Here is a 26,669-nt window from a genome sequence, read left to right as displayed (position 1 = left end):
GTGCCTGCTTTCTCCCCATATCCCTTGATTCCACTAGCCTCTAGAGCTCTATCTAATTCTCTTTTAAATTTATCCAGTGAATTGGCAGAGAATTCCACAAATTCACAACTCTGGGTGAATTTCTTCTCACCTCAGTTTTAAATGGCCTTCCCTTTATTCTTAGACTGTGGCCCTTGGTTCTGGACTCACCCAACATTGGGGACATTTTCCCCGCATCTAGCTTGTGTAGTCCTTTTATGATTTTATACGTCTCTATAAGATCCCCTCTCATCCTTCTAAACTCCAGTGAATACAAGCCTAGTCTTTCCAATCTTTTCTCATATGACAGTCACTCCATCCCAGGGATTAACCGCGTGAACCTACGCTGCACTGCCTCAATAGCAAGGAGGTTTTTCCTCAAATTAGGAGACCAAAACTGCACACAATACTCCATCATCAAGTTTGCTGATGACACTGTGGTGGTGGGCCGGATCTCCAACAACGATGAGAAGGCCTACCGGGAGGAGGTGGCTGATCTGGCACTCTGGTGTCAGGACAATAGCCTCCTCTTGAATGTCACTAAAACAAAGGAGCTGATTGTGGACTTCAGAAGGGCTAAACATCCAAGGACGTACACGCCACTCGAGATAAATGGGTCTATTGTGGATAGGGTGAGCAGTTTCAAATACTTGGGAGTCCGCACCGCAGAGGATCTGACGTGGGCAACGCACATTGCCGCACTGGTGGGTAAGGCTAAGCAGCGCCTTTACCACCTTAGACAACTGAGGAAATTCAGAGTGTCGCTGAGGATCCTTCATTGCTTCTACTCTGGGGCTGTAGAGAGCATCCTGTCCGGCAACATTACAGTCTGGTTTGGGAACAGCTCTGCCCAGGACAGGATGGCCCTGCAGAGAATAATGCGTTCGGCAGAACGCACCATGGGAACTACACTCGTCCCCCTGCAGGACCTATACATCAGGAGGTGCAGATCCAGAGCAAGCAAGATCATGAGGGAACCCTGCCACCCCAGTAACAGACTGTTCCAGATGCTACGATCAGGCAAATGCCTCCGCTGTCACGCTGTGAAAACGGAGAGGATGAGACGGAGCTTCTTCCCACAGGCCATCAGGACTGTCAACTTTTATAACCCCAGAGACTAAATTTTTGTCGACACTTTTTGTGCTATGTTTAGTAACTTATTAACTTTATTTATATGCTGTAACTGTAATTCTTTTTGTGCACAACCCGCAGGCATTGCCACTTTCATTTCACTGCACATCGAGTATGTGTATGTGACAAATAAATTTGACTTGACTTGACTTGAGATGTGGTCTCACCAAGGGTCTATACAACTGCAGAAGGACTTCTTTGCTCCTGCACTCAAATCCTCTCGTTATGAAGGCCAACATGACATTAGCTTTCTTCACAGCCTACTGTACCTGCACACTTACTTTCAGTGACTGATGTACAAGGACACCCAGGTCTTGTTGCACTTCCTCTTTACCTAATCTGACACCATTGAGATAATAATCTGCCTGCTTATTTTTGCCGCCAAAGTGGATAACCTCACATTTATCTACATTATACTGCATCTGCCATGCATCTGCCCACTCACTCAACCTGTCCAAGTCACCCTGCAATCTCCTAACATCCTCTTCGCAGTTCACACTGCCACCCAGTTTTGTGTCATCCGCAAGCTTGCTAGTGTTACTTCTAATTCCATCATCCAAATCATGAATATATATTGTAAATAGTTGCGGTCCCAGCACCGAGCCTTGCGGTACTCCACTCTCCACTGCCTGCCATTCTGAAAAGGACCCGTTAATTCCTACTCTTTGCTTCCTGTCTGCCAACCAATTCTCTATCCATGTCAATACCTTACCCCCAATACCATGTGCTATAATTTTGCTCACCAACCTCCCGTGTGGTACCTTATCAAAGGCTTCCTGACAGTCTAGATAAACTCCATCCACTGGCTCTCCTTCATCCATTTTTACTTGTCACATCCTCAAAAAATTCCAGAAGACATAATCCGCAGAAATTTCCGCCACCTCCAATGGGATCCCACCACCTGCCACATTTTCGCATCTCCACCCCTTTCCGCCTTCCGCAGAGACCGTTCCCTCCGCAACTCCCTGGTTGACTCATCCCTTCACTCCCAAACCACCCCCTCCACAGGTACCTTCCCCTGCAACCACAGAAGATGCAACACTTGTCGCTATACCTCCTCCCTCGACTCTGTCCAGGGACCCCGACAACTAAAAATGACCTGTTTCCTTTATCATCATTACTTTTTTGCATATCTTTCATTCAATGTTCTTTATCTCTCCACGTCACCGTCTATATCTCTCTCGTTTCCCTTATCCCCAACCCGTCTGAAGAAGTGTCTCGAATCGAAACGTCACCCATTCCTTCTATCCAGAGATGCTGCCTTTCCCACTGAGTTACTCCGGCTTTTTGTATCAAACCAGCATCTTTGGTTTAAACAAGCATCTGCAGTTCCTTCTTAAACACAAAGTCCAATTGTGTAAGGAAACCTTTAAGAACTAGCATCTTTGTCCATTCAGGTTCTCCAAAAGATTACAGAAACTGCATCATGATATAAAATCATGAAAGTACATAAAATGAGAGGAATAGATCGGATGGACGCACAGAGCCTCTTGCCCAAAGTGGAGGAATCGAGAACCAGAGGGCATAGGTTTAAAGTGAAGGGGGAAAGGTTTTATAGGAATATGAAGGGTGACTTTTTCATGCAAAGGGTGGAAGGTGTATGAAACAAGCTGTTGGAAGCAGTTGAAGCAGAGACTATCGCAACATTTAAGAAGCAATTTAACAGGTTTGGAGGGTTATGGGCCAAACGCAGGCAGGTGGGACTAGTGTAGATGGGATATATCGGTCAGTGGGCAAGTTGAGCCAAAGGGCCTGTTTCCACATGGTATGACTGTAAGAAGATTGACACTCTAATTGCAATGAAAGTAGTGTATTTTATTGTAATAGAAAATACATCTGATTTAAAAGATCATGCAACACAAAGCAGGCCATGCAGAAAGATTAAAATGAACACACAATGTGTCACAATCCTCATTCTAAAGCCATTAATACACAAATCTATGACAAGTACAATGTGTCACAAAAATGGATAAAATTAATCAGGAGATTGTTTTACTCATTGACAAGTTTCATATTCCAGGATAATAATTTTAAAAGCCATTTAGTCTTGCTTCAGATCAGAACAGGCTGAATTGAACGAGAAATTATAGTCAAGTTAGAGCACGTCCAATTATTTTTTATACGATTGAGGCAAATATTTTCACATGGTGCAAATCAATAATATCCACACTGCTGTGAAAATATTGCCCCAAGATATCAAGCAATGACAAGAGATTACAGAATTTAAAATGGAGGCACAAGAGGATGCAAATGCTAGGATCTGGAGCCAAACTGCTGGAGAAATCTAGTGGGCCAGGCTGCATCTGTGGAGCTGAAGGATAGTCAACATGGAGATCCTACATCAGGCCTGAGAGTGAAGAGGGAAGATAGCCATTCTAGGCTGGGAGGAGGGGTCGAAGACTGGGGATGGTAGGTGATCAATAGTACCTGGTGAGGTAGGGGGAAATGGGGGCAGCTGGAGGAGGGGAAAGGGGAAAATAGAGACAGAGGCTGAAGGATGATAAATGGAACCAGATCAGGGAAGAATGATAGGCAGACCGAACAAGATGAGCGTGGGTCTGGATAAAGTAGGCCAAGGCTGGAGAGACCATGGATAGGTGTGTGGGTGATGGACAGTTGAAATAAGTTGCAAGAGGTTAACAAATCTACATAATGGGTGAGGGAGGGGTAAGGTAAAAGGTGAACATAGGGGAATGAGATTCTAGCAGAAAAAAATAATCTGTTGGAGGATCTCAGCTGGTCAACAGGAGCAGCAGGAGCAGCATCTGTGGGGGGAAAGAAATTGTCAACGTCTTGGGTCAAAACACTGCATTACTACAGGAATCTAGGTAGACCCTTAGGAGTGGGAAATGAACACAGGGAGTGTGGGTTATCTAAAATTGGAAAATTAAACATTCATACCATTGGGTTGTCAGACAGGATGGAAGTCAGTGGATTTATAGTATATGTTGTCTCTTGAGATGGAGATGGTCTCTCCAGAAAAAGGAGAGAGAAGGGTCAGGAATGGTCCGAGTGACTTTGAGAGCAGGGTGGAAGTCAACAGAATTGAGAATAATTGTATTTGAAATAAAAGGAACAATGTTTGAGTAAACATTTTGCAGAAAGAATGTGGACGTCTCTTTTCATTATAGTGAATTCTGGCAGAATGCCTGATCCGCCCATGTGTCAGAATGCAGTGGAACCAAACACATTATTGAACCACTTTAATACAAGTAAATTGGAATAAATCCATTTTTCTAATGTTAAATACACCAAAAAGGTCATCCATGGCAACGCTGGGACTTGCATTTGCTTTATTTGGAATGTGTTCATTTCTCATTGCCTATGTGGATAATCAAACTGCGAGCTTCTCCAATCAATTAATGGCATTGGAAACAGCTTAGGTGACTCGTTGATGTTGGATGGTTCGAGTTTGTCCAGATTGTTTACCAGTTGAGAAGCCATCTTTATATATTACCAGAAATGACCCCAATGGTGCTCAAAATTAAAGGGAATCTGTTCCGGGGAACAACTCAATTTACAGTTCGGCATCAATCTATTTAATAACAAACATAAACCATTGTTTGGAAGAGAATATAACAAAAATGCTGGGCTACGTCTTAAATAAGATTCCCTTCATTAAACTTGTACTGCTGACAAACAGTATCAACGATGTGGAATGCAATGTAAACTAAGGTCATACACGGGGCATAATACACAGGAGATTGTTACTAATAATTGTAAAGATGTATTGATTGCAATATGTGGCTGCCCAAGAATCCTAAAGGGGAATGCAGTAAAATTCAGATACAATATGTAGGAAGGAACTGCAGATGCTGATTTACACTGAAGATAGACACAAAATGCTGGAGTAACTCAGCGAGACAGGCAGCATCTCTGGAGAGAAGGGATGGGTGACATTTCGTGGTCCAAACCCTTCTTCTCAGTCTGAAGAAGGGTCTTGACCCGAATCATCACCCATTCCTTCTCTCCAGAGATGCTGCCTGTCTCGCTGAATTAGTCCAGCATTTTGAGTCTAAAATTCAGAGACGCATTTGCTTGAACTTATATCACTCCCATATCATAACATGCTGAAATAAGTCAAATCTTATGCATGGAATACAACATGCTGGAGTAACTCAGCGGGTCAGGCAATATCTCTGGAGGACATGGATGTGGCATTTCAGGTTGGGACCCTTCTTCAGATTAATCGTAGTAGGGGGAAGTGACCTGGAATATAGGAGGGGCCAGGCCAAAGCTTGACAAGTGATTGGTGGATACAGGTGAGGGGGGGGTTGATTGGCAGATAGATGAGAGGCTCGAGAGGAGAAGGAGACAATGGGGGATAAGGCGACAAAAGGGTGTTGGATAAGGAGAAAAGGGGAGTGAAAGAGGAGTGAAATGTAAAGCCAACCGGAGGGATACAGGTGAAAGGGGACAGGGTGGGGGGGGGCCAATAGTGAGGGAAATGAGTGTGCACAGGAATGGGGAGGGGGTACAACAAAGACTGGGGGGAGAACTATTAAAAACATGTTTATGTCCCAAAGATTAATTCCTAAAATATCACCTTTTATATGTCTAGAGGAGGATTCAGAAATGACAATGGGTCTAGGGATGCAGGGATTCAGTTAAACTGGGAGAAGAGTGAGACTGGGCTCCATTCTTCTTGGAACACCATGGCTTAAAGCAGTAGAGTTGCTGCCTTACTGCGTCAGTGACCCTGGTTCAATCCTGACTACGGGTGCTGTCCGTTTGGAGTTTGTACGTTCTCCCTGTGATCACGGGGGTTTTCTGCGGGTGCTCCGGTTTCTCCCCACACTCCAAAGACGTGCACGTTTTGTAGGTTAATTGGTTTCTGTAATATTATGAATTGTCCCTAGTGTGTAGGACAGTGCTAGTGATAGCTGGTCGCCACAGACTCAGTAGGTCGAGGGGTCTATTTCCACACTGTATCTCTAAAAAAAAGGTTTAACACAGGTGCTCACAATCTTGAGTAGATGTTTTAGCAAAAATATCAAGAAGTTGCCTCCATTACTGAGGGAGATGGAACCGGAGAGTGCGCATTAGTGATAAGTGGCAAAAGTACCAGAGATCACAGAGCGGAGTAAAAATGTCCACAGTGAGATATACTGTGGAAATTACTACCTCAAAGTTGCATGTTTAATAATAACTTTTAAAAAGTGAATACTTAACTGGATGAAAATGAAAAGCAGGGCTATGGAGAAAGGTCATAGGAATGGTTCTAAATGGCTAGCTCTTTTCAAGGATTGGCATACACAAAGCGGACAATGGCCTTCTTGTGCGCTGATTATTCCATAAATGAGCTTAATCAAGCATCAGACAAATTAAATCCAACTACATAAACGAGCTGCAGACTATCGTAGAGGAGAGTGTTTGCTCAGTACACAGATGTTTTTGACAATACACAGTAACCATCTCTGTTGACACTTCCACAAATTGGAAAAAGGAGGCCAATGTAATAACAGAATTATCAATCATTCATCCTAATAAAAAAAACAAGGAGCTTGGCATTGAAATCTTATTATAGACTAAAATCAGGGAACTATTGACCCACATACTGTCCCATCACTAAGTGACAAGTGCAAAATGAAGCAGAAACATATATTTAACTTTGTGTACGTTATTTATATCACGGCTGGCTGATACATTTAAATATCATATTTAAATTTAGAGCTACGCAATGCTGGTATCCAATGTGAATATGAAAGTGTGCTTTAGCCACCACAAGAATGATGGCTAAATAGGGACGAACCTGCATTACTGAATTTCAAAAATATTCCAGCCAAGGTGCCAATACTATCCTTCCACAAGTAATAGAAACAAGGAACTACAGATGCTGGTTAATATACAAAAGGACACAAAGTGTGAGAGCAGGTCTCTGGAGAACATGGATAGGTGATGCTCTTGGGCGAGATCCTTATTCAGACTGAAGAAGGGTCTCGACCCGAAACGTCACTATCCATGTTGCCCAAAGATGCTGCCTGACCTTCTGAGTTACTCCAGCACTTACTATCCTTCTATAATCTGTTATGGAGTCATAGAGGCATACGGTGTGAACAGCATGGAAACAAGCCCTTCGGCCCAACTTGCCCACACCAACATGCCCATCTACACTAGCATTTTGTTTTTCTTCTCTGTTATACACATTCATATGTGAAGAATTAGTCAGACACATTATAAAATAAAAAAGAATTGTGCATTATACATTTTATTTCAAGTTAATGCAAAGTTGTATTCCATTTCTCAACATTGGTTTGTGGATAAATAGACTTATACTAGTCCACTGGAGAAGAACATCTTTGAACACCATGCTTGAAAAATGTCAAGTTATTTTCCCCAATGCCATTTATTTTCCTGGCACATTGCAAACAAAATAAATTTGTTTTGATTTTTTTTCTATTAAAATGAGTTCCTTTTTGTTACCAAATTTCTCCATTCTGTCTACATTTACACAAATAAAATTAAATCAAATTGCAAAGATTTTGTCACGATCCATTTACTTTAACGTTTTTCCGAAACTTCCACCACATGCTTCCATGAACATATCAAGGAACTCGCACATGGTCAGCAGTTTCTAAAAGTATCCGAGCTGTGTACAGCCAGGCTGCTGACCCGAAAGGTTGTCCATCCATTTCCCTCCAAGGATGTTGCCTGATCCACTGAGTTACTCCTGCAGTTTGATTTTTGCTCAATGAAATAGTATCATGGCCTTTTGAATGCAAAACAGTCTTATACAGGTTCTTGCAGAGACGCATCTGGTGCATTATGTACAATCTTGGCCTTACCTGAAATGGGATGTATTTGCTATATATTTTCATCAAAGATTCACCAGACTGGCTCCAGGCGTGACTGTTCTGTTACATGACAAGATTAAGCACACAGGGCCTCTATTCACTAAATATCCTAATCAAAACAATTAAGGCAATTAGTGGGCATGGAAGGATGATTGTGGAAAGATATTTCTCCAACAGAGTCCAGAACCAGGGGATGCAGCTTGTAAATAAGCAGCAAGCCATTTACGAATGAAATAAGGAAACTTTTGTTTTCTTATAAACTTGTGAATCTGAGGAATTCTCCAACTGAGAATGCTGCCGAGGTTCAGACATAGATTGCCTTCAAAACCAAGATAAATACAGTACGGGATATTAGAAGAATCAATAGAAATGGGCAGGGAGCAGATTTGAGGGACTGAGTGGATAACCTCTTCCATGGCTTAAGTTTTATAAATAATGTGCCCACATTGATCAAGGATCTGAAGAAGGGTCATGACCCAAAATATTGTCTGTCCAATTCTTTCCACAGATGCACCCTGACCCACTGAGTTCTTATAGCACTTTGTTTTTTATTCAGGATTTCAGGATCTGCAGATTTCTGTGTCTCAAGACTGGTAGGATCCTGGTAACAAATATAACTAGTCCGGGCCTCTCTGAAGCCTGGTCCAAGGCCCAAGACCTAATCCTATTTAGTTCCAGAAGAGTAATATGTCTCATTACATGACCCAGAGGGAAAGTGACCAGGTGAAACCACTGAGGCAGAAGATGTCATACTAAACACTGCCTCCAGCTCTTACCCAAATATCAGCCACCTAGCCCAGACCCTTGGTTTTCTCTCACCTTCATCTAATGTGTCATTTTATCAATGTTGAAAGGCAACATACCAACAGTGCAAGTGCAGATCCATCACAACAACTTTTATTTACAAAAGCATGAAAATTCCATTTGTCTTCATCGACAATAACATTGTGAGCATACGGAATGAGAGAAACAGTGAAGAGAAAATGTAGAGCGAGATTCCTAGAAATCAGGAAGGCAAAAAGGGGACAGGAGACAGCTCTGGCAGACGGTATTAAGGATCATCCCAAGAGGCTTTATAAATATATCAGGGGAAAAGAGGTAACCGGAGAAAGAATGGGGCCCCTCAGGAATCAGCGCGGTCAGCTCTGTATGAAGCCACAGGAGATGGGCAAGGCCCTCCATCAGTATTTCTCCTCTGTTACTACCTTGGAGAAAGGCATGAGGACCAGGGAACTGGGGACAGTCAGTATTACGGTCGAGGAAGTGCTGAAGGTCCTAATGTGCATGAAAGTCGACAAATCTTCCGTGCCTGACCAGATATATCCGAGGACAGGGTGGAACGCTAGAGAGAAAATTGCAGGTGCCCTGGTTGAGATTTATGAGTTATCATTAAATATGGGTGAGGTGCCAGTAGACTGCGGCACGATGGCATAGCAGTTGAGTTGCTGCCTTACAGCGCTTGCAGCGCCGGAGACCCCGGTTCGATCCCGACTACGGGTGCTGTCTGCAAGGAGTTTATACGTTGTCCCCGTGACCTGCCTCGGTTTTCTCCGAGATCTTTGGTTACCTCCCACACTCCAAAGATGTACAGGTATGTAGATTAATTGGCTTGGTAAATGTAAAAATGGTCCCAAGTGTGTGTAGGATAGTGTTAATATGCGAGGATCGCTGGTCTGACCCATTGGGTCAAAGTTTCTGCACTGTATCTCTAAACCTCAAGTGCGTGAAGGAGAGATATGGGAAGTCCTCCCTTCCCGCTGCTGTGAGACTGCACAACCAGCACTGCTCCCAGCAGACGAGTCAACAGTAACAGCTAAGGAATACAATTTATCCTTGCCTTTACTTTTATTTATTTTAATGAATGATCTCTTGCTATCCACTTTGCTGCTGTAAGACTGTAAATTTCCCCGGTGTGGGACGAATAAAGGCATATATTATTATATTAAACTGAAGGGTGGCAAATGTTGTGTCTCTATTTAAGAAGGGCTGCAGTAAAAAGCCTGGGAACTACAGGCCAGTGAGTCTAACATCTGTGCTCGGAAAGTTACAAGAGAGTATTCTAAGGGATAAGATAAACATGCATTTAGATGAGCGGGGGCTGATTATGGATAGTCAGCATAATTTTGTAATGGGAGATCTTGTCTCACAAATCTGATTTTTAATGATGTAACCAAAAAGGTTGATGAGGGCAGTGCCATAGACACCATATGTATGGATTTCAGCAAGGCATTTGACAAGGTTCCGCGTGGTATGGTGCTCTGGAAGGTTAGATCGCATGGTATCCAATGACAGCTAGCTGACTGGATAGAATATTGGCTTCATGGAAGGAAGCAGGGGATAATGGTGGATGATTGATTTATGGTCTGGGGGCCTGTGACTAGTGGTGTGCCTCATGGTTCAGTGCTGGGTCCATTGCTGTTTGTCATCTATATCAATGATTTAGATGAGAATGTTCAAGGCATGATTACTAAGTTTGCAGATGACACTAAAATGGGTGGGATTGTAGATAGCGAAGATGGTCGTCAAAAATAACAACAGGATCTTGATCGGTTGAACAGCTGGGCTGAGTAATAGTTAATGGAGTTTAATACAGAGAAGTGCAAGGTGTTGCATTTTGGGAAGTCAAACTAGGGCTGGAACTACACAGTGAGTGGCAGGGCTCTGGGGAGCAGAGTGATCTAGGAGTGCAGGTACATAGTTCCTTGAAAGTCATCAGTCAGAGTATTGAGTATAAAGTATTGAGTAAACCAGCATTTGCAGTTCCTTCCTATACATATTGAGCATAGAATTTGGGAGGTCATATTACAGTTGTACAAGATATTAGCGAGGCCACACTTAGTGTATCGTGTTTAGGTATATAGATAGGATAGGTTTAAAGGGATATGGACCAAACGCAGGCAGGTGGGACTAATGCAGATGGGGCATATTGTTCGGCATGGGCAAGTTGGGCTGAAGGGCCTGTTTTCACGCTACGACTCAAGGACACTATCCTTACAGTAGTATTGTATTCCTACAATCGTATTGCATAGGCAAAGTGTTTTATCATCTCCAGTCAGATTGAAGAAAAGTGCAAAGTAGAGGAGCAATTTTCTGAGTTATTGGTTGAATCTACTTAAAATAGAAACGTCTTTTGGATTTATCTCACCTTGACATTCATCTCAAAAAGAGCCGTGTTTTACTTTCAAATGAGTCTGATGGCAAGCACGACAGTGTTTATTTATCCAGTACTGGGAGTTGAATCATCAAAAGCCATAAAAAATTAATAATCTAATGTTTAGCGCTGGAGACAACAGCAAATAACATACAATTTGCAGAGAGCTGCTTCAGGTGACAGGTAATGTTGTATAGTGGTCCGTAAACACTGTAATCATTCAAAGCTGCATCACAGCTAGTTTTCATCATGCCTGCTCAGGGTATTCTAGACTCTGATATTTCTAGTGGGATATTTCATTTAACGAATGCTTCATTCTGCATTGTTTGTTTTATTATTGTAAAGCGTCATTTTTCTTTTAAAATAAAATCAGTGTTATTTAGTATTTGCATTTGTCAACAAATTATATATAGACTGCTCATCTTTCACTGGAAGAAAATATTTAAAGAACCAGATTATTTTTGCATGCATGGCTTGGCACTAACTAATGACCAATTAAAGAGTTAATGTAACATGCACTTACATCTATAGCAATAGTGGTTCCTTTGTACTACATGTTCAACCTAAATACTGATTTGCCAATGTTATTATATTTCAGTGACATAGCTCCTCCACAGGCACTTAACTCTCGTAAATAGCTTTTAAATCCCTGTAAAAATTTCTCATGCTCGGAAAGCTATCTGCTATACATAGTAAGTTCTTGGATTATTCGACAAAGTTACGGTTTCAGCAATGAGTTTGAACATTGCAACGCAACAGACACCTGTCGCCCAGGTAAAAGGTCTGGAAAGCTGTTCTTTATTGAGCCGAAACAGGTTTAAGATTCCAGTAGTGTGTGCCACCTGCACACCTGGTAGCTCTGACATTCCTTCATCTCCAGCCAGTGATTTTGTTCCTCTTCCCCGCTGCAGTTCTGACCCATGGAAATCCACCCGATCATTTCCTTGCGCTTCATACTGCGCCGGTTGTAAATCGAGACCATCAACGTAACTTCCGAGAGCTGGAAAAGGGCGACCTGGAAGATGAAAGTCTCCTTGTACACTGGGTTAGGCTGACCACGTCGAATTGAGGTCTTGCACCGTGACATCTCCTGCCCAACTGAGTTGAGGAGAGAGAGTTTCGCATACGTGTCTAGAAAGTCAAAGAGAGAAGAAAGCCAAAGTTAAGTATGTTTATGTCAAATTCTGTGGTCGGACACAATAATAAATAGATCACAGCACGACAAGTTAGATGAATCCTTTTGTAAACAATATATAAATAACAGGATATATTTTTCTTTTTTTTAAAGCAATGTGGCATTAAAGTAAGCAGACCATTTTATTCTCTGGTATTTATTCACAAAATGCTGGAGTAACTCAGCAGGCCAGGCAGCATCTCAGGAGAGAAGGAATGGGTGACGTTTCGGGTCGAGACCCTTCTTCAGACTGAAACGTCACCCATTCCTTCTCTCCTGAGATGCTGCCTGGCCTGCTGAGTTACTCCAGCATTTTGTGAATAAATACCTTCGATTTGTACCAGCATCTGCAGTTATTGTCTTATACATTTTATTCTCTGGGCTTTTAAAGTGACCATTTTTAAAATTCATCCTTTTTGGGTTTTCAACATGAAACCTGCAACCTCTCCCCCCACTCGCTTGTATACATTGGAATTTAGAAGGATGAGGTGGGATCTTATTGAAACATATAAGATAATTAGGGGATTGGACACATTAGAGGCAGGAAACATGTTCCCAATGTTGGGGGAGTCCAGAACAAGGGGCCACAGTTTAAGAATAAGGGGTAGGCCATTTAGAACGGAGATGAAGAAGAACTTTTTCAGTCAGAGAGTGGTGAAGGTGTGGAATTCTCTGCCTCAGAAGGCAGTGGAGGCCAGTTCGTTGGATGCTTTCAAGAGAGAGCTGGATAGAGCTCTTAAGGATAGCGGAGTGAGGGGGTATGGGGAGAAGGCAGGAACGGGGTACTGATTGAGAGTGATCAGCCATGATCGCATTGAATGGCGGTGCTGGCTCGAAGGGCTGAATGGCCTACTCCTGCACCTATTGTCTATTGTCTATTGTCTATTGTCACTCACCACCACTTCACCACACTATCAACACCTACCCTTTCACCACAACTCTGCCCCACCCTCATATTCCAAAATAATTAACCTTCTATGTTCCAGAAGATAATCCAGACTGGCAGGACTTTCAGTGATCCTTGACCACGACTGGAACAGTGGGACACAAATCGAGTCATTCACACAGCAATATTGAAACTGGAATTTAGACTTTCTCCAGCTTTTCCCCAACGAAGCAGGTACATGTTCGAAATGCGCTTTGTACAGGAATCAGAATTTGAAAAAAAATGTCTTCAATCTGATTAAAGCATCAACTGGGAATCTAGATTTCAACGGTTTAGAAGTGTTATGAAGTGTTTGTCCATTTTCAAATTCCAACCCACTTAGCACTCTCATAAGAAGGCAAAAATCATAAGTGTGAACATTTGGCAGATCGCATACAAAACAGCCAAAATGCTGCAAATAGAAACAGAATTATAGGCAGTGGCTGATGATTAACAGGAAGTTCTCCTGATAACTTTCTTTTGGCAATGACATCATATCGCTGAGGGAAAGGAGAGGAATTGGATGGGCAAATATCACAGATAAAGTATTAAATAGATTATATCATTCTTTAACTACAAAATTTGTATTTATTAATAGAGACATGTCCACACACTAAAGAAGCAGATGTGATAAGGTAATATCTTAATACCAGGTGAAGAATTAACTGGAAATCAATGGGATGGTATTGCCTTTGCCATTGGGCAGGAGATACAGAGGCCTGAAGTCCCACATCATCAGTTTCGGAAGTCCCCAGTGGCTCTGACCAATTTCTACAGATGCACTGTAGAAAGCATCCTTTTGTATGGGTCATAGCTTGGTTTGGAAACAGGCCTGCCCAAGTCCGCAAGAAATTGCAGGGAGTTGTGGATGTAGACCAGGCTATCACACAAACCAGGCCCCCACCCCAGGCACCGCTCCCACCCCCCCATCCCAGCGCCCCCAAAAACTCCATCCACACTTCACACTGCCCCAGAAAAATAACCAAAATAATCAAGGAACATTTTCACCCCAGTCATTCCCTCTTCTCCCCTCCCCCTTTGAGCAGAAGATACAAAAATGTGAAAGCATGTGCCAACAGTTTCAGTAACATTTCAATAACTTCTTTCCATTGTTATCAGATTACTGAGTGGTCCACCCATAGACTAGGGCATAGTCCCAAATTTCCAATCTACCTCCTTGCGGACCTTGGACTTTTCTCACTAACCACAATGCTGTAACACTACATTCTGCACTCTGGTATTTCTCTTTGTACCATGAATTGTACAAGTGGTACGACTTCAGGGGCGGCACTTTGGCGCAGTGGTAGAGTGGCTACCTTAGAGCTCCAGAGACCTGGGTTCAATCCTAACTCTGGGGTGCTGTCTGCATGGAGTTTGTACGTTCTCCCCGTGAACTGTGTGGGTTTCCTTCCACACTCCAAAGACGTCCAGGTTTGTAGGCTAATTGGCTTGGAAACATTGTAAATTGTCTCCAGTCTGTGTAGGATAGTGCTTGTGTGCGGGGATCGCTGGTCGGCGCTGACTCAGTGGGCCAGAGAGCCTGTTTCCGCACTGCATCAATAAACTATAAAAAAAAGTGCATGGCTAGCACTCGTATGATGTATGATTTGAAAGGATATTGCACAAACAAAGCTTTTCACTCTATCTCAGCATACGCGACAGTAATAAATCAATACCGATACCAAAAGCTGCAACTGTCCTGCCCAGACTGAGTCAGGAAGAATAGACTAGTAGCAACGTGATGGAGTGTGTCCACTGATACTGTGTTTTTAATTCACTTTTCTATCGTGGTGAGATCAGGACATGTGCAAGGCATGAGAAAAGATGCTAACTGCTTCTACCTTTGTTGCCCCAGATGCATCCTAGACATCTCCTGGAGAGGCATAATCCCTAACTTATAGGTCCTGGAGCACACTAGGTCTGTCAGTATGCATTCTTCACTGAATGCATCTACGGTAGATTATTCAGGTTTATCAGGTGAGTGACAGCTTCATGGACCTTGTATGTGGTGAACTGGCTCCCTGGTCATCACCAGTGGGCATCTCTTCATACCTGGGTGGCACAGTGGTGCAGCAGTAGAGCTGCTGCCTCACAGTCCCAGAGACCCGGGTTCAATCCTGACCCACAGGTGCTGTCTGTGTGGAGTTTGCATGCTCTCCCTGTGACCGAGCGGGTTTTCACCAGGTACTCCAGGTTTCTCCTACATTCCATAGACGTGTAGGTTTGTAGGTGAATTTGTTTCTATAAATTGCCCGTAGTGTGTATCATGCGAAAAGTGGGATAATACACTGTGTGGGTGATCAGTGTTCGGCCTGGATGTGGTGGGCCGAAGGGCCTGTTTCCACGCTGTATCTCTAAACTCTAAAACCTCTTCTACAATGACATCTAAAAGCCAAATATGAAGATGGCAGAAACTGATGCTGGGGTCCAGTCGCCAACAGCCTGGACTGCACAGGAGGGGATCAGGAGAGGTGAGGAAAGCAGAATGAACGGAGGGCTGTGAAGGGGGCCCTGAGCTATCAGAGGCCAGCAAATGAGGTTGGCCCAGTTCATAGCCTGCATGTGCAGTGAGTGTGGCAGAGAGACCGCGAAAACAGAATGGCGTTTCTGAGCCACGTGATCCCCTGAGCAAACCATTGGCTCGTGGGATAAAAGGCTCTCAAACTTCACTTTGAAATGCTGACAGTTCAGCCAAAAGAAGGTATTGTGCCCGTGGCAGAGGTAACAAGAACAAAATATGTGGGTAGGGCAGTTTGATGAAGCTACTGTTTGACTGCTTTGTTTCTTCACAATCTCATTTACCAATCTCCCAAGCACTCAAACTCATCCACTCCCACAAAGCCCATCGGCCCCATGCAGGCGACAACGTCTATGGAACTGATGCGCTACAATGCTGAGAACTATATTCCGCACTCTATATCTTCCCCTTTGCTCTATCTATTGTAGTTGAGTTTGACTTAATTGTACGTGTGTATGGTTTCTCTGGAGAAAAATGATGGGTGACGTTTCGAACCGGGACCCTGTCTGAAGAAGACTGAAGAACAGCCTGACCCAGTCGACAGGGATGCTGCCTGAGTTACTCCAGCACGATGTGTCCATCGGTATGTACCATCATATGCAGGTCCTTTCTACACCTTATGTATGGTATGTTTCGATAGCACGCAAAACAAAGCTTTTCACTGTACCTCGGTACATGTCAGAATAATAAACCTAAACCTAAACAGTTTGAGAAGTTGGCTCCAAAACACCTAACCAAAGGACAGGTGGACTGGACAAGTGGTGCTATGGAACTAACAACACTTACATCTCAGGAATTAATTATTTTAAAACATTTAAGGTGCATAGTGCAGGCAGGTGAACTAGTGTAGATGGAACATGTTGGCCAGTGTGGGCAAGTTGGACTGAAGGACCTGTTGCCACGCTGTAAGATTCTATGACTATTTTGGGAATGGTTCAATGTGAGACCTTGGCTGACCTCTGGGCCTATCATTTCTCCTTCTCCTCCTGAAGTAAAATGTGCTCTCGGCAAAAGAATACATAGAGAAATTAAGTTGTTTTTTTCTAGTTCAGGTTTCAGGATGCAGTGAATTGCTCCCACAGATGGGTGTGGTGGGCCCAGACTGCATCGAGGGATTGTATACATTATGGTAACCGGAGATCATCTCTTCACAATGTCAGAAAGCCTGGAGCCCAATGTTACCACAATCCCCAAATATGTGAAGCTTTGCTCTGAAAATGTAGAATTTAAGCACTTCTCTGTCGGATCAAATTTCTGACATTTTAAGCAGAGTGTAGTTTCTTGTTGTCATGCAAGGATAAAGCCTGCTCAGTATCAATATTCTGCATCACTGTGGGCAAACTGAAACCTTACCTTTCAGTTGCTGAAGGTATGACATTGAATCTACTCCTCCTTTGGATCAGCTCTTCATAATCCTCTTAATAACAGGCATTGACCCTTACGTTCCTCAGGTTATGACCGCAGTAGTTAAGCTGGGAACACACAAGGACCTGCAGATGCAGGTTTACAAACCACAACACAAAGTGTAGGAGTAACTCAGTGGGTCAGGCAGCATTTCTGGAGGACATGGATAGGCAACGTTTCGACTCGGCACTGTCACAAGGTGGTGAGTTGCTGCTTTACCGCGCCAGAGGCCCGGATTTGATCTGACTATGGGTGGCGTCTGTATGGAGTTTGTACATTCTCTCCGTGACCTGTGTGGGTTTTCTCTGGGTGCTCCAGTTTCCTCCCACACTCCAAAACATAGTTTTGTAGACTAATTGGCTTGGTGAAAAATTGTAAATTTAAGCATGCCTACAACACACCCTGCCTGTGCAGAAGTAGGCAGTGGTTGCCCAAACCCCAGCCTAAGACTGAACAGGAGTTATATACCTCAATGGATTCTGTGCCATTCACATTCATTTCCTTCCAGACTCTCCGCAGAATTGAGTCTGAAGAAAGTTCCTGACCTAAAACACCACCTATCCATGTTCTCCAGAGATGCTGCCTCACCCGCTGACTTACTCCAGTACTTTGTCTTTTTTCTTGTGAACCAGCCTCTGCAGTTCCTTGTTTCCACATTCTTCAGCACAATTGTAGCATTTCTTCCTGGAGTTTGACAACAGGGTGTCTCCACATTAGCTGCAGCTCCTAGTATTGCAGGGCTGAAGACTGAAGTCGGAATAGTCTTATAAGTTCATAAGTTCCAGGAGCAGAATTAGGTCAATCGCCCTATCAAGTCTGCTCCGCCATTAAATCATGGCTGATCTATCTTTCCCTCTCAATCCCATTCTCCTGCCTTCTCCCCATAACCCCCTGACACCCTCACCAATCAAGAATCTGCCAATCTCTGCCACAGAAAATCCACTGATTTGACCTCCACAGCCTTCTGTGGAGCAGAGTCACCTCTGGAGCACATTTTGCCTTCTGAATCCCCTTCCCCATTCCAACAGTTTGTTCCGAGTTATAGAGTCATAGAGTGATACAGTGTGGAAACAGGCCTTTCAGCCTAACTTACCCACACTTGCCAACATGTCCCAGCTACACTAGTCCCACCTGCCAGCATTTGGTCCATATCTCTCCAAACATGCCCTATCCATGCTGGGAACATGGCTGGAGGCCTTTATCGAGATGCCTCCTGGATCGCCGTGTAGAAGCCCGGGTAGGGACCCGGCCGGCACCTCGTGGGTTGGGGCCCGGCCAGGGCCGCGCGGGTAGAAGTCTGGGTCGGGCGAAGCGGCCAACGCAGCCCGCGGCTGGGGCCTGGTTCGGTACCACAGAGGCATGAAGTGGGGCACCGACAGCGGTGAGGCCTTGGTGGCGGTGAAGCCTCATGACGATGGGGCCTCGGCAGCAGTGAAGCCTCACGTGTCGACCCGAGGTCGACGGTTGATGAGAGCGTGGAGGACCACTGTGAGGGGGGGGAGGGGCAGAACAATGGAGGACCCGGCGTGGGGGGACTGCTGTGAGGGGGGTGGGTGGAGATTAATGGACAATTGGGACCTGGCGTGGGGGAACTGTTGGGGGGGGGGGGAAGGGACTAAAGAAGGAGCTTTGTAACTTTGTCAGCGCCATAGGTGACTGCTATTGGTATACATTGTGTACGCAAAGAATCTCGCTGTGCCTAGTCACATGTGACAATAAAGTATTCCTATTCCTACCTGTCCAACTGCTTCTTAAATGTTGGGATCGTCCCTGCCTCAACTACCTTTTCTGGCAGCTTGTTCCATACACCCACCTCCCTTTGTGTGAGATAGCTACCCCTCAGATTCCTGTTAAATCTTTCCCCCTTCGCCTTAAACCTATGTCCTCTGGTCCTCGATTCCCCTACTCTGGGCAGGTTCTCTGCCTTTTTTTGGTGTAAAGATGGGGACCCTATCGGACCTTCTAGAAACATTCAGCTTTTGAATATTCTGGGACACTGGCAGAATGTTTGAGCCTGGAATATTTGGGCTAAAAGTTTCACAAGTGCAAAACAATAGTGAAGGTCTTTGCTTGTTCATCTGGCTTATGCCATCAGTGGTGAAAATGACCGTGCCACCATTTTCAGGATAATAGGTTTCAGCCTCCACTGCCCTGGGCAACAATCTGGCAGAGAGAGTTAGTTTATTTCCATCCATGCTCTGCTTATTTCCCAATGCTACCGTAAAATTTGTTCTCCACAGCCCATGGATCTCAGTCAGTCAATGCCTCCTATGTGATTGATGACTCGTTGATGACTTTCCCCCCAGTGAATCTTTGCTTCTTTCACAAGTTCATACCATGGGTTCCAGCTAATGCCATTCTCTGGTGTGCTCAGGTTGGGAATGGTTGTCCTTCGAATCTGTTGTATCGTGTTATGCAGCACGCCTACAATGTTCCACTACACCGGGGCTTTGATAAGCAATGAAGCATTGTATTGAAGAATTGCAATGTGGGATCTGCAGGCAGTGAACCAGATTCAGGCGGACAGAATGGTTCAATGGTGAAGCAAATTTCATGATGCAGTAATAAAATCTCCACGACAACACCCTGGAATCTTTCCAGCTGACCTTTCCTTCAGTGTTATTTTGCAGCATGTCAGTGTCATTCTAGCTGTGATTGATCAAATGAACACTCTCGAAAGTATTGTATTTCTTTGAGATGATAGCAATGAGAAAAAGTATTTTCAAATCAATTTTGATCCAAGGTTATATTCTATTTTGCAGGATGCTGACAGTGTCACCGTTTTCATATTCCACCTCCACATCTTGCTCCCAAGTCAGAGGGAATCAAATGGGTTTATTTCACCCTCAATATTTACCCCTAGACATTCCTTCTACCCGGAAAACAAGAGTTCTTCTTAACTTGGGCTCCCCGACGTGACATTTCCTCTGCATTCAGCCATAACAGTGACTTTAATTGCAAGAAGGAGACCTGGAAACAAAAGTGATGCAAACTTTCACACTCCCTCGAGGCTTTTTCCAAAAAAAAGAGCCAAAGAAAACGGCACAGTGGATGGGCGGCACGGTGGCGCAGCGGTAAAGTGCTGCCATGCAGCGCCAGAGACCCGAGTTCAATCCTGACTACGGGTGCTGTTTGTACGGGTGAGTTTTGGACGTTCTCCCTGATCGCATGGATTTATCTCCGGGTGCACCGGTTTCCACCCACATTCCAAAGACGCGCAGGTTTGTAGGTTAATTGGCTTTTGTAAACTGTAAATTGTCCCTAGTGTGTAGGGTTGTGCTAGTGTAAAGGGGTGATCACGAGTGGGCCGAAGGGCCTGGTCCACGCCGCATCTCTAAAGCCTAAAAATTAACCAACATAGAGTGAGTTGTTTCCAAAGTAAAACATCAGAATTTCCCACAGGCAGCTGAGCCGAGGACTCGGTCACTTACTCTGGTACTGCTCTAGAAACTTCCCGGTAATTACTATTACCAGGGAGTCTCCATGATGTCAGAAGAGTAACATTTTTATGATAAAATAAGTTTAACTGGCCCATACCACAGCACTAAAGATTCAGCAAGGAGCAACCGGATAATTTATTCTGCTTCCAAACTCAGTTACGCTGAAATCGATAAAAAGAGAATGAAGGGAAGGAGGGAGGAAGTAAGGGAAGGAGGGAGGATTAAGTTAAACAAAAGATGACTTTAGTTTCCATGACCCCTTCTGCTGGAAAAAAAAGTCAGATTTAGGAGCAGTGAACACTCAGGGTGGCACGGTGGTGCAGCGGTAGAGTTGCTGCCTTACAGCGAATGCAGCGCCGCCGGTTCAGGTTCGATCCTGACTACGGGTGCTGTACTGTACGGAGTTTGTACGTCCTCCCCGTGACCTGCGTGGGTTTTCTCCGAGATCTTCGGTTTCCTCCCACACTCCAAAGACGTACAGGTTTGTAGGTTAATTGGCTGGGCAAATGTAAAATTGTCCCTAGTAGGATCGTGTTAATGTGCGGGGATCGCTGGGCAGCGCGGACCCGGTGGGCCGAAGGGCCTGTTTCTGCGCTGTATCTCTAAATCTGAATCTAAATCTAAATCATGAAGGCAACATTCTGACATCATAATAGTGCCTCAATAATTATTTTTAATTTCGCTATCCAGCCTTCCTAAGAGTGGGTTTTCTCCGAGTGTTCTGGATTCCTTCCACACTCCAAAGACATACAGGTTGGAGGTTAATTGGCTTTGGTAAAAAAATTGTAAATTGTCCCTGGTGTGTAGGGTAGTGCTGGTGTACGGGCTGATCGCTGGTCGCTGGGACCAGCTAGTGTACGGGGTGATCGCTGGTACCAGCTGGTGTACGGGGTGATCGCTGGTACCAGCTAGTGTATGGGGTGATCGCTGGTACCAGCTAGTGTACGGGGTGATCGCTGGTACCAGCTGGTGTACGGGGTGATCGCTGGTACCAGCTAGTGTACGGGGTGATCGCTGGTACCAGCTAGTGTACGGGGTGATCGCTGGTACCAGCTGGGGTACGGGGTGATCGCTGGTACCAGCTGGTGTACGGGGTGATCGCTGGTCGGTGGGACCAGCTAGTGTACGGGGTGATCGCTGGTCGCTGGGACCAGCTAGTGTACGGGGTGATCGCTGGTACCAGCTAGTGTACGGGGTGATCGTTGGTCGGTGGGACCAGCTGGTGTACGGGCTGATCGCTGGTCGGTGGGTCCAGCTAGTGTACGGGGTGATCGCTGGTCGCTGGGACCAGCTAGTGTACAGGGTGTTCGCTGGTCAGGGCAAAGGGCCTATTTCCACGCTGTGTCTGTAAAGTCTAAAAGCCTAAAATCTATTACCAGTAAGTGTCGATATAATGCATTGATGTCTATGCCTAGTAAATAATTATATACTAAATAATAATAATTTTCACAATCTGGAAGGAAATAAAGTAAAATCTTTACAACTGCGAACAATGAAAGAATAATTTGCCCAACTTCTCTGCAGCCATCAGGAGGCAATCGTGAAACCAGGAGATACTTCTCCTCAAGGAAATAAAACTAGCACATCATCTGTCAGCCAAACATTGAAACAAATCTGTACTTCACCAGGCACTTAAATAATGAGATTAGTTAGAGAGAACATGGACATGAAAGGAAAATCAAGTTTGATGAATTCCTGAGAGCGTTTTGAGGTTGCATGGAGCTGAAAGAACACTGGATGGATATATTTGGACCTTCGAAAGGTTTTTGATGAGATTACACAAAATTAAAACACATGGGTATAAAGTGGCATATTGACGACTGGTTAAAATAGACAAAACAGTAATTTTAGGGTTGACAGGTTGTAATTAACAGGATGTCACAGCAATTAGTGCTGGTCCCAGGTGCTCAAACTCAGTCTGGATGATTTGGACGAGGGGACCAATTGTAATGTAACAAAGATTGCTGATGATTTAGTTTAATTTAGAGAGACAGCGTGGAAACAGGTCCTTTGGACCACCTAGTTCATACCGACCAGCGATCACTCCGTATACTAGTTCTATCCTTTGAACTAGGGACAATTTATTGAAGCCATTAACCTACATGTCTTTGTAGTGCGGAAGGAAACAGGAGCACTGAGATAAAACCCACACGTTCACAGAGGAACGAGCAAACTCCACACAGACAGCATCTGCAGCCAGGTCTCTGGCACTGAAGCAGCAACTCTACTGCTGCCACACTGCGCTGCATTAGATGATACAAAGATGGGTAGCATTACGAGATATGAATAGGAAGCAGGAAGTTTAAGGGGATGCAGACAGGTGAAGTAAATGTAGAAGGAAGTGGCAAATGTGAAGCATGTAAAGTCATTCTCCTGGAATAAATAGAAAGAATGATTTTTTGTACATAATGAGGTATTGAGTGGTGTTGGACTTCAGAGGGACCTCTGTATTCTTGTACACAAATCATTGAAAGTTGACATTCTAGCAAATATAAAGGAAAATGACATTTCGACTGTTGTTGAAGGGGATTTGGAATAGACAGGGCGCTATCAAAGTTAACCAGATTGTTTCCCAGAATGGGAATATTGTCCAATGAAACTAGATTAAGCAGACTTGGCCTATCCTCGTTGGGAAGAATAATAGCTAGTGTAATTGAAACATGCAACATTCTTGATGGGTTAGATGCATAGTTGATGGTTCCCTGGTTGAGGTGTGTAGTAGCAGGATCACATTCTCAGAATAAAGGGTCAGTTAGTCAGCATTGAGATGAGTTGAAAATTATTCCTCTACCCAGGGGGAGATAAATCAATGGAACTCTCCACCCAAGATGGTTTTGGAGGCCCTGTTACTGAATATGTTTATTACAGGGATCAATATAATTTTGGATGTTCAGAGAATCCAGGGAAATGGATTTAGTGGAGGAAAATGGATTTGAGATTTATTTTTAAATCAGCCATGACCATTTTGAATGGTGGATGAAGCACAAGGACTGAAATATTTATATATTGTATATTCTTAGTCACCCATCCACACACTTGGCAAAGGCTTTGTTCTTTGTTGATGCAGTAGTTTTAGATTTACATTATTTTTAATAAAATCCCTCCAAAATGAGAATCCCACCCACGTGCGTATTGAGTATGATTGATAGTACAGTTAGGTAATCCCAGATTTTAAGAAAACAACAAAGTATTTCTTGCAGGCACGGCGAATAGAGAATTAGAAAATCGAAGACTGAGAATTGATTGGAGCCTTCATTAGTAGAAAGTGGCTGCGGATCTGGTTTGAGACCAATTATCAGAGATCAATTCTGAAAGGTTTCAAATTAGTTCTTTGCAACTTACTATTTTCTTTACTGACTAAATATAGATACTACAGAAGGGTCTCATCCCGAAACACTACCCATACCTACCCGTCTCCAGAGATGCTGCCTGACCTGCTGAGGTACTGTAGAACTTTGTATCCTTTTATACTGATGTGAAATTTTGTGGATGTCAACTAGTGCAAACAAAAAGAACATTCCCAAGTGATAGAAGAGGTTCTGTACGGGGGATTGGTCCCATGTTTGGTGGACAACACGGTAAACTGTAGCATCTTGCATGTTTGCAGGTCAATTGCTTAGCACAGTTACGCTGCCAGAGTCATGGAGTCATGCAGCACGAAAACTGTCCCTTCAGCCCGACTCATCCATGCTGACTAAGATGCCTAACAAAGCTGTTCTAGGAGTACGGTGGCACAGCGGTAGAGTTGCTGCCTTACAGCGCCAGAAACACGGTTCGATCCTGACTACGGGTGCTGCTCTACGGAGTTTATACATTCTCCCCGTTACCTGTGTGAGTTTTCTCTGGTTTTCTCCAAACAAAGACTTACAGGTTTGTAGTTTAATTGGCTTGGGTTTAAAAAAAAGTAAAATGTCCCTGGTCTGTAGGATAATGCATGTGTATGAGGATCGCTGGTCAGCGTGGGTTCAGTGGGCCAGTGGGCTAAAGTGGATCCAAAGTGTTCTCCAGTCTAGACTCTCCTGCCCCACGGAGGAGGATTATACAAGGTGGTTTTCACCTTTCACCGTGTCATCTTGCAATGTTATGTTACATTTTTCAGCCTCTCCCAGGATATTATAATGTGGGCAGTGATTGACTTCAAAAACTATGTAGCACTAGCCAACTTGTCTTTCTTTCTGGGCAGGTCAGTGGTGCAGCAGGCAGTGCTGCTGTTACAGAGCTTCAATGATCAGCTGCTCCAGTTTCCTCCCACTGGTTGATCTATGCTGGTCGGTAGATCAACTGGCCACTTTAAGTCGCCCCTGATGTGGAAGGGAGGCAGTGGCAGGAGAAACAGGGAGAGTTGAAGTTCAGTCAAAGCGAGTAGGTTGTCAGGAAATTAGGAAATAAGAGAGGGAATAGGATTGAAAGAATTGCTTTGAGAGCCAGCATGGACTCGAAGTGAGATATTATATGTACGGAAACTAGCCATTACGAATGTTTTATAAATTTGCTCACACTATGCGGGCGACATTGGCAAAGCTCCCAATATCCAAACACCCCTTAAACTGAGTGGCCATCCCAAACACAATTAAGAGTCAAACACATGGATGTGTCTGGAATTACATAAAGGCCAGACTGGATGGGATGGCAGGTTTCCAATAGAACTGGCCCAGATGGGGTGTTATGACAAACCCGTGTCTGCTTGTGTGGAGAGAAAGGGAAATGTGACTAATTCTGACAAAGATGATTTTTTTTAACATTAGCTTGATACATCACAACTGGTCTGCTCCCATAAACATATATTATCACTCACCGGGCGGCCTGTTGAGAGCCAAGTTTCGGAGGTGACTACCTTTGATTATTTCGACAGAGAGCCGGCCTGTTGTGGCGTTGTACGATAATCCAACAAGCAGTTCTGGAACTCCACCATGTGAGAGAGATTGTGTTGATGAAGCACTGTCACTGTGAGAGAAGGCAGACAGGCTGATCTGTGAATCTCCACCCTGTGCGGACATCAAAATGTTATTTGTTTTTTACCTACGATGGAACATAGAACAGTACAGCACAGAAACAGACTCATCATCCCACAATGCTTGTGGCCAACATGCCGCCTAGTTAAATTGATCTCATCCGCCTGTCCATAATCCACGCCCCTCTATTCCCTGCACTTCCATGTGCCAATCCAAAAGCCTCTTCAACACCACGATTGTATATGTCTCCACCAGCACCACTTTGCAGCCCCTTGGTATGGCACCTCATATTTCACCTGGGCAGTTTGCAGCCCGGTGGTATGAACATCGACCTCCACCTTTAGATAGTTCCTCTGTCCCTCTCTTCCCCTCCTCCTTCCCAGATCTCCCTCTATCTTCCTGTCTCCACCTACATCCTTCCTTTGACCCGCCCCCCCTGACATCAGTCTGAAGAAGGGTCTCGACCCGAAACGTCACCCATTCCTTCTCTCCCGAGATGCTGCCTGATCTGCTGAGTTACTCCAGCACTTTGTGAATAAATACCTTCGATTTGTACCAGCAACTGCAGTTATTTTCTTATTCCACCACCACCACTGGCAGTGGGTCAAAAACTCCGACCACTCTGTGTAAAAAACATGCCTCACACATCTCCAATAAACTTTTCACCTCTCACCTTATAGTTATGCCCTCCAGTGTTGAACATTTCCTCTGGGAAAAAGGTTCTGACTGTCTACCCTATCTGGTCTTCTCATCATTTTATATTCTTCGATCAAGTCTCCCTTCAACCTCTGATGTTTCCAGAGACCAAAAAATCAGGAAACTAAAATGTCCTAAAATCACTAAGTCCAACCCTTTGAAAAAGGTGATTGCAAATTCCCTGGCAGTGATTGGACATAGTATTTAGTCAGCAGTGGCTTCCAAGGTCATATTGCAGATGGCATCACATACACCAATTCAGCAGAACGACCAACGATATGCTTCCTGATGAGAAATGTAAGGCATTTGCAAGGAAGTTGTGGGATAGCGGCTGTGGTTTTCCATCTGCTTCAAAGAACGCTGTAGTACATTGATTGGAATATCCCAAGAAAATTATCCCCTGGATGAATTAGCATTTTCCTTCTACTCTAGACATTATCTTTATGTTTCTGTTTCTCATTTTGCA

At 44.2% G+C, this 26,669-nt stretch overlaps 1 protein-coding gene across 2 annotated transcripts in view; it reads right to left on the bottom strand.

Annotated features, from left to right (window-relative positions):
• Positions 1-8,856: 8,856 nt before the first annotated feature.
• The window catches only part of LOC144597417 (synaptotagmin-16-like), a 126,003-nt gene continuing 108,190 nt past the window's right edge, over positions 8,857-26,669 (bottom strand). For both annotated transcript variants that reach the window (XM_078406770.1, XM_078406769.1), the window contains 2 exons: positions 25,351-25,540; positions 8,857-12,225 (listed from right to left, as the gene is read on the bottom strand). In XM_078406770.1, the coding sequence (XP_078262896.1) occupies positions 11,912-12,225; positions 25,351-25,540 (504 nt within the window). In that variant the 3' untranslated portion in view covers positions 8,857-11,911. The remainder of the gene's footprint in view (positions 12,226-25,350; positions 25,541-26,669) is intronic.

Source organism: Rhinoraja longicauda, chromosome 10 (genome assembly GCF_053455715.1).
Source record: "Rhinoraja longicauda isolate Sanriku21f chromosome 10, sRhiLon1.1, whole genome shotgun sequence".
NCBI lineage: Eukaryota > Metazoa > Chordata > Chondrichthyes > Rajiformes > Arhynchobatidae > Rhinoraja > Rhinoraja longicauda.
The sequence above is the reverse complement of the archived record's forward strand: the minus strand, read 5'-3'. Positions and strand labels throughout refer to the sequence as shown.